This window comes from Cebus imitator, unplaced genomic scaffold (assembly GCF_001604975.1).
Source record: "Cebus imitator isolate Cc_AM_T3 unplaced genomic scaffold, Cebus_imitator-1.0 Scaffold208, whole genome shotgun sequence".
Classification (NCBI taxonomy): Eukaryota; Metazoa; Chordata; class Mammalia; order Primates; family Cebidae; genus Cebus; species Cebus imitator.
In genome coordinates, this window is record NW_016107523.1 from 3,123,646 (window position 1) to 3,132,858 (window position 9,213).

General features: G+C 36.9%; 1 protein-coding gene across 14 annotated transcripts in view; it reads left to right on the forward strand.

The window, feature by feature from the left end:
- Positions 1 to 8,945, forward strand: part of DMD (dystrophin) — a 2,133,401-nt gene extending 2,124,456 nt beyond the window's left edge. For 6 of the 14 annotated variants that reach the window (XM_037745683.1, XM_037745686.1, XM_037745687.1 and 3 more), the window contains 2 exons: positions 1,705 to 1,736; positions 6,383 to 8,945. In XM_037745683.1, coding sequence (XP_037601611.1) covers positions 1,705 to 1,736; positions 6,383 to 6,394 — 44 coding nt within the window. In that variant the 3' untranslated portion in view covers positions 6,395 to 8,945. The remainder of the gene's footprint in view (positions 1 to 1,704; positions 1,737 to 6,382) is intronic. The other 8 variants (XM_037745685.1, XM_037745682.1, XM_017548508.2 and 5 more) reach the window with 4 other exon arrangements.
- Positions 8,946 to 9,213: the final 268 nt, after the last annotated feature.

Sequence of the window (9,213 nt, forward strand, 5' to 3'; positions counted from 1 at the left end):
AAGGACAAATTACTTCTAACACAGAAGGACTCTTGGTCATGGCCCAACTACTGCTTTACCAATTCACTTCACTCTATTTATCAAATACCTATAGTGTCTATGTACAGTACAAGGCATTGGGGATAGAGAGGCAGATAAGCAACATGTGGACCCCATCCTCAAGAGGCTTACAGTCTTGAAGGGAAGAGAATTAATTCTGCTACCAGACAGTATTAATTATGAAACATAAAGATTTTTTTTAAACCTTGCTAAAGGAATCAAAAAGAAGGGGTAATTCATATTGGGATTTGAGCCATCAAGGACAGAATGATGTTCCTCTCCCTTTCCCATCATTTGGTATGGATCTCCCACTAGTGACACCCACAGCTGAGGAGCCAGTACCCGTTTTTTCCCTTTTTTTCCTGGCTTGAGGAGCATCATAAATACCTGGCCCTGATGTGGTCAAGCTGAACATTTGATACTCCTAAGAAAACGCTGGGTCATGAAGGAAGGAAAGAAGGGAAAGAAGGAAAAAGGAAGGGAAGAAAAACTTAAAAAATCTTTAAACGTATACTAGAAGTTTTGAACCCAAAACTTGAGTTTCGAAAGGTTTCTACTGGTATTGTAGCTCCCTACTTCTTCATTACATAACTTCTTCTAGTTGTTCTCAGATTGTTTCAGGGAGTTTTAGTCTTCATGGAACCACTGAGAATGATGGGTGGAGGGGAAAGGGAGATGTTGTACAGGATCTCTCACACCTCTGCTTTGAACTGCTCCAAATATTGGAATTCCATATAAGATTGTTGTAGGAGATGTCCCATTACTATAGTTAAAACAGTTTGAAAACCAAGATTTCAGTTTGAAGATCTTGGAGACAAAGGAAATTGCATGCCTAAGACATGCTATTGAAATAGTATGGTCAGAGATCCCTACTTGTCTAATTATGACTATTACCATATAATACTTTCTCATCAGAATCTACTTTTGAAATACAAATAAATGCATCCGGATGTAGGAACCTATGAAACAAAGCCAATGGGTCTTTAGCCATTGCCTCTCAAGGCTCCTGATATTTGCTGAATTATGAGGAGGAAGTTGAAAGCTCATTCTTGGATCTGGCTCTGTGGCTTGCCCATTAGTGGGACTTACCTCTTCCCCTCATCTGTTCTGTTTTCTCAAATGCCTCCAGTTTAATCATGGACATGCACAGCTTCTATCAGATAAAACAAATTCTCCCAAGATGATGGAGTCCAGCCTCTATGTTGGGTTGTACTTTGCATTTGATGTGCAGACTTTGTCTGCACAAAGTCAACTACTGTTTATGTTTCAATGTGCTGATTGTCAAGTCAAGAGTGAAGAGATTCTGAGATTTTTTTAACATTAAGTTTGGTTGTTTTTGAAAACAATGCCCAATTTGTCAGATTTCTATTCTGTGCCAGTTTTCATCCAGTTTAATGCGTGGACTCTATGGATTCTACAAACGATGTCTTCTGGATCATGTTATCTGTTTACACTGATTTTAAGTGTATGTAAAGGTTATTTGACTAGATGTGTCTTTTGGGTTTTTTCTGTTTTTGTTTTTTTTTGTTTTTTTTCAGTAGAGAATAAATGGTCATCTCAACATTTGTTTGGTTAAAAAAAAAAGCTAATTGGAATGAAACTGTATATTTATGCATTTTTTTCCCTTTCTGATATCTCTGCCTCTTCCTCTCTCTATTATTAAAGGAAGAAATACCCCTGGAAAGCCAATGAGAGAGGTTAGTGAGATTCAGGCTCACGGCCATGGCTTCTGTCTGTCTCATCCTGCTTTTTATGTTTGGCGTTTATGTAAGAATTGTGTGTGTGCACGCGCATGTGTGTATTACACATTGTGTTATCATGTAAGGATGGTAATCACCTCTCCACTTGCAGCTCATGAGGAACATTCCTCAAATGTTCATTGCCGTTGTCATCACCATGACGACAAGACTGGGGTTGGGGGAGCAAGAATCTCTTTAAAATGGCAATCCTTTGTAGTCCCCTAGGTTGGAATCCTGCAGTTCATCATCTGTTGCCATTTGCAACACAAACAAAATCTTCAGAATAAATTTAGCCTTGAACATAACTGATGAGTCATAAAGCTTTCTTCCACTTCCAGGACCTTAGCATTTTCTGCCAGCGCCCTTGGTTTTTATTCTTCTGGGATGACTTCATTTTGCTTTTATTTCCTTTTTCCTTGGTTCCTGCGCTCTTTCTTTCCCATTTTAGCGAACATTTTTTGAGCACTTACTGTGTGCCAAGCATTGTTCTCAGCACTTGCCATCTTTTTCATTATGTCATCTTCATGACAAACCTATGAGGTAGGTACTCTTATTAACCCCGTTTTACAGATAAGGAGACTGAGTTAATGAGAGAATAAGCAGTGTGTCCCAGGTGACAGAGCCAGGATTTGGATCCAGGCACTCTGGCTCCAGACCCACACTCTTAACTCTCATTCGAAAGGCTTACATCATCTCAGCTTACCCTTCAGAAGATGATCTTTTTTATTTGGTATTTGAAGCCACACAGAACAATAACAAATTAGATTTAAAATATTAAATACTGGAGTCTTGAGAGTGTTTTTTTAATGCCTATTTATGGGTTGAAAGGGTTAGGGTGCAGCATTATCACTGAATGTGGTTTGAGGTTTTACAGTGAAAGATGCTTCCTACTCCTATTCCACCAAGAATATTGTCTGACTATCGAATTACCTAATTAAGTGACTATTGGATGACAAAATGTTGACTGACAGCCCAAGTAAAACAAGATTGTCTTTACTAAGAGTTTACTCTGAAGGGGAAGAGAAGGAAAGCTCTCCCATGGGATGGCAGTGTTCTGAGAGACAGGTTGGATGGGTGGAGAGTCCTTCTTATATGAGAAGATTCTGGATTTCTTAGCAACAGGATGGACTATAGTGGCCACTGATTCGTTTAAACATAGGAGTCATAATGAAAACTCTGCCGACATCGTGCCATACAAATCTAATCAATGTAATGATCCTTCAGTGTGTCTGTGCCAGTGCTTCCTTCCAAGGCTTTGGGCAGTGGGGTCCCAGGGAGGGAATGGTAGGCTGGGAGGAGAAATTGAGGAAACCTGACTTGGTGAAGCATTGAATGCTCCTGACGATTTGCCTGGTTCATGTACTTCGTATGTGAGACTTCTTGGGTTCATTCTTATGGTAAGTGCCCCTTAAAACTTATTTATTTTAATAACTTTTTGTAGAAAATTGCTTCATAATTTTGACCATCTTAAACATGTTTCACTGACAAATAAATTTTAGAAAGGCTAGCATATGTAATTGAAGTCATATAGGCATTTGCAGACATGACTACCTGAGGTGTATTGTAGTCAGATAAGATTCCAGAAGCCAAAGAATCAAAACAATCATGACTCTTTTAATGCTATGAAAATACCCCAAATGTACAGTAGAGCGTATTTTTTTCCAGAAATTATAGAGAAGAAAAGACAAGCAAATTTCACTGTAGTATTCTGGCTTTGCTTTGGCCAATTGAATGTGAACAATTTATTTGGGAATTGTATTTTTAAAAAAATAGAGCACCAGATTGCTATTGAGGTCTTGGATCTTTGCCAGAAAGTCTCAATTCCAATTGCTGTGGAAAACAATTCCCTCAGGCAGTGGTGGCATGTGAGACTAAATGTGTTGCAGTTAGCACCAACGTGGAAAAACATACAACTACCCTAATGTTCAAGGCATAGTGCCTTTGTATTCAATAATCCTTGCTTAAGAATGGATTAAATTAATACTTTCTATAGACATCGTTTTCTGTCACCTTGTGCCTGAAGGTGATTGCAAATGCCTGAGTCCTGGCTGCTTTTCAGTACCTCTCATACTTTATAGTATGAGATTGTAATTTTGACTTTAGAAAAATCTGTTAGGTAAAATTAATAACCTCACTAATGCTCTCTGCCTTACACACATGGATAATAGAACTAGAATACAAACTACTTTCTATATTCATGTCACTGTGCAGTCTTACCCTCCCCCAGTGGATTAAAGTATGATTCTTTGGGGCATTATTTTGTCAAAGAGATCGACTTCTTTTTTCTGGATCTAATGAAAAACTCCATGAAAAAATTAGAATAATTATTCTGGTAGAGCAGGTATTTGTAAAGGAAGTAACCAAAGGCGTAATGTAGATGATGAGGTGACTCTGAAAGTTCTTCCTTTTTATAGCACAAAGATGGCCGCAAGGTCATTTGTGCAAATGCAGCCATTTAAACCATTAAAGGCCACCCAGCATTTTGTGGGAGTGAGCATGGCACATTAAGAATAATGAACCCCTGTTTTCCCTGGCTAATTTTTATATAGCAGATACCCCTAGAACTTATGCCTCTTGAGAGACTCAAGAATTTTCCTTCCAGGTAGTAACTGAACACCATTTCAAGGAATAGAAGCACCACTTGGCGATATAATCTATAAATGCATTTATTTATCACATTTTGAATTGCCATCTACATCCCCCTAGAACACAGCCTAAAAAGACACTTTTTGATTATCAATAAGCTGACAAGAAAAATGAGTTTTCCCCCCTCTTTTATGTTTTGTAATACATGTTCTAGCTACTAGGTGAACTATATATAGTCACATGTGGGTCATAAGAAATAGTTTGAACTACATTCAGGTATCAGGTTGTAAAGGTCTTGGGCTTTCTTTTTACTGATTTTGTTAATAACCATCAAGATTGCTAGTAAATAAAAATTTGCACTTAGTCCATGTATTTTCAATTTATGCATGAATAATTATGCAGATTTCCCAGGGATGCTGGCCAGTCAAAAATAGATATGAGGGAAGCCCTCCAACTTGGTAGCAGCAGTTATATTTGTCCTCTGAGCTCTAAGGAACAGCAAAGGCCCTGCTGTGTCTTCCTGTGGTTTCTATGGCACAGAAAGCCAAAAATGATTTCAGTTTTTCACTGAGGGCTGCCAAACTATTGGCCCACTTTATGAATAGTGCATATGCTTTGTTAAGAAGTTTTTATACTTGCAGTCTCAACCAAATCCAAAGTGATTGATTTTCTAAAATACAATTAATTCTCAATGAAAGTATTTGTACTAATAAAGCTCAAAAAGCTATACAAACTTGGTCAGCTTAATAGAAATGTGTGAATGACATTAAACTTTCAGCAAGTCTTAAGGTGATCTGGTGCCATCACTGTTTAAGTGCCTGCCCATGAATCCTCTTCAGATCCTCCCATATTTTGTAGAGAAGATATCTCTCTTGAAAGAAATATTAGAACAGAATATTCTCCCTAGTCTTTTTTATTGGGATTTTAATAATTATTATGGGAATCTGTAAAGGTGATACATGGCAAAGGAGTAATCTCCTAGAAAAGCATTTCAGTTCCAAAGGCAGTACTTGCATAGTGGAAGGATTTACCAATGTGCAATAATTAAAATTAGCCATATAAAAATATGGAACATAGATGAAAAGGCAAGCCATGAAGTATGTCTCAGATTATCTTACTCCAAATCTGAATTTTGCTGCAAAGTACCCAGGGATATTGTGCTGTTCTTTTTTCTCCATTCTGGGAGATGCCTGCTAGGTCATGCTGCATTATTACTAAAAGGCTATTCTGATAGTTAACCCTCATTTAGGAGGAGATCTCAGATGGATTCACAGAGCACCCAAATGCATACAATACACGTGGGTCACATTATAATTAGGCTGCAGAGTAATTTGGAATGGAAAGTAATTTTTATTGAGGTTTCCTAATTCAAATGTCAACAGTGCATCAAAAGGTCAATTTAAGAGTTTAATTTTCAACCCAAGTAAAAGCAGAGAGAAAATAGCCACCTCCACCACAGCCTCAGAAGCAAGCCAACCGTTTGAAACAGGTTTGAAATGAACATTTCATGTGGTGGTGATGGTGGCAGTGATAATGGTGACAGTGGTGGTGATATTAGTGATAATGGTGGTGATGGTAGTGGTAGTTGTGAGGGTGATGGAGGGGGTGATGGTGGTTTGTTAGTACAAGTAGAGTGTAAGTAATCAGTCATAGCCAAGGTGGAAAAGATGTATCCCATCATGGAATATTCCTGTTCCGAGAGAAATCTTGTGCTTATCTATGGAATTCTTTTGATACATATTTACATTGGGAACGTGAGTGTAGCTTGACATTTTTCCATTTAAACACCAGTAGCCTGATCCAACATTAAGCTGATACTAACAATGTGTAATGGCTTCATTAACAAGGCTTTGCTTCTTCCTGGAAACTGGTGAAAATCAAACCTCGTTGTGTATACCTTCGATGCAGCTTTTGTGTTGTCTTCACCCAGAAATGGGGAATGATTTCCCAAATGGCAAAGAAGCAAAGTGTTGCTATCTGCACCTTTTGTAAAGTCTTTCTTTCTCTTTGTTTTCCAGGACACAATGTAGGAAGCCTTTTCCACATGGCGGACGATTTAGGCAGAGCGATGGAGTCCTTAGTATCAGTCATGACAGATGAAGAAGGAGCAGAATAAATGTTTTACAAGTCCTGATTCCCGCATGGTTTTTATAATATTCATACAACAAAGAGGATTAGACAGTAAGAGTTTACAAGAAATAAATCTATATTTTTGTGAAGGGTAGTGGTACTATACTGTAGATTTCAGTAGTTTCTAAGTCTGTTATTGTTTTGTTAACAATGGCAGGTTTTACACGTCTATGCAATTGTACAAAAAAGTTATAAGAAAACTACATGTAAAATCTTGATAGCTAAATAACTTGCCATTTCTTTATATGGAACGCATTTTGGGTTGTTTAAAAATTTGTAACAGTTATAAAGAAAGATTGTAAACTAAAGTGTGCTTTATAAAAAAGTTGTTTATAAAAACCCCTAAAAACACACACACACACACACACACACACACACAAACACACACAAACACACAACTTTGAGGCAGCGCATTGTTTTGCATCCTTTTGGCGTGATATCCATATGAAATTCATGGCTTTTTCCTTTTTTGCATATCAAAGATAGGACTTCCTCTAACACCACCAAATGACTACTTCACACTGCCCATTTGGGAATTGTCAACTGAGTGGGGCCGGCTGTGAGTTTTCATTTTATGTATCTATATAAGTATATCAATACTATAGTTATATAGATAGATATGAATTTCTATAGACTTTTTCCATTTTTTTTGATGTTCATGTCACTTCCTAATACAAATTGCTTCTAGTCATCCAGGCTTACCTGCTTGGTTTAGAATGGATTTTCCCTGGAGCCTGAAGCCAGGAGGAAACTACGGCACTGAAACACTGACTACAGCTCCAGATGTTTCTCATTTTAAAAACTTTCCACTGACAACTGGAGCACTGAATTTTTTTAAAAGGAACATGTGAATGAATACCCAGGACTTACTATATCAGAGTAATCTGTTGGTTGATCTATTCAGCTTCCTGCTGCTGGCAGTGCCACGATTTAGATTTAATGATGCTTCAGTGGAAATCACTAGGTATTTTGACCTTCTGAGCATCAGAAGGTATTTTTAACTCCCAAGCAGTAGTAGAACGATGATAGAGCTGGAGGGCTATGGATTCCCAGCCTATCCCTGTGAAGGAGCAGGCCACTCTTGAAGGATTGGATGATTGCTCATAGCACATAAAGTTCTCTACACTTACAACTAAATTATGATGCCCTCTCCTCACAGTCAAAAGGAAGTGGGTGGTTTTGTTTTTGTTGCTTTTTTCTGATTTATTTTCACATTATGATGAGTTTTTAAATGCTGCAAGACATAATTTAAAATAAACTTTGGGAAAAGTTGTAAGACATCACATTTGTAATATGGACAAGTATCAACCCAGAAGCCCATGAACGTGTTTCCCTCCTTTGCATTTCTCTGCAAGTAATTCCACACAGTTTTGTAAGTAAGAAGGCAAACCGATTCAAATGTTAGAAAAGTAAAAGCTACTCCAAACCCTTCTTGGTAGATTAGACAGGATAAATATATAAGCAAACAAAAATTGTTCAAAAAGAGGAGAAAAGCTCAAGAGGAAAAGCTAAGGACTGGTAGGAAAAAGCTTTACTCTTTCATGCCATTTTCTTCCTCTTTGATTTTTAAATCATTCATTCAGTAGAAATCACCGTGTGACCTATAATTTTGCAAATCTGTTACCTCTGACATCAAGTGTAATTAACTTTTGGAGAGTGGGTTTTGTCCATTATTTTATTAATAATAATTAACATCAAACACGGCTTCTCATGCTATTTCTACCTCACTTTGGTTTTGGGCTGTTCCTGATAATTGTGCACACCTGAGTTCACAGCTTCACCTCTTGTCTATTGCGTGAACCTTTTTCTCCATTTTCTTCTTCCTTTTAATTTTCAAAAGAAAACCCAAAGCTCTAAGGTAACAAATTACATGAAGATTTGGTTTTTCTCTTGCATTTTTTCTTGTGTGACACTGGACCCTTTCTTTACCCAAGGATTTTTAAACTACGATTTAAAACAAGGGGTTACTTTACATCCTACTAAGAAGTTTAAGTTTCATTCTAAAATCAGAGGTAAATAGAGTGCATAATTTTGTTTTAATCTTTTTGTTTTTTCTTTTAGACATTAGTTCTGGAGTGAGTCTGTCATAATATTTGAATAAAAATTGAGAGCTTTATTGCTGCATTTTAAGCATAATTTGGACATTATTTCGTGTTGTGTTCTTTATAACCACCAAGTATTAAACAGTAAATCATAATCAATGTAACTGAAGCATAAACACCACATGGCATGTTTTGTCATTGTTTTCAGGTACTGAGTTCTTACTTGAGTATCATTATATATTGTGTTTTAACACCAACACTGTAACATTTACTAATTATTTTTTTAAACTTCAGTCTTACTGCATTTTCACAACATATCAGACTTCACCAAATATATGCCTTACTATTGTATTATAGTACTGCTTTACTGTGTATCTCAATAAAGCACGCAGTTATGTTACAAAAAAGTGTTGATTGGACTGCACTTTGTTTTTAACTTATTTACCTTTTAAATAGGTAATACATTCATATGATTGAAAAACTATAGAAAAACAGTGAAAAGACTCCCAATCCCCCCCATATTCTCATTGCCCTATGAGTACAGATTCTTAATTTCTTAGTCTTCCAAAGTGTCTTTATTATCATTTAAGCAATTAAAATATATTGTTTCTATTTTTTTCTTTTATTTCACAGCATATAGCATTCTCTGCACCTAGTTATGCACCTTGCTTGTTTAA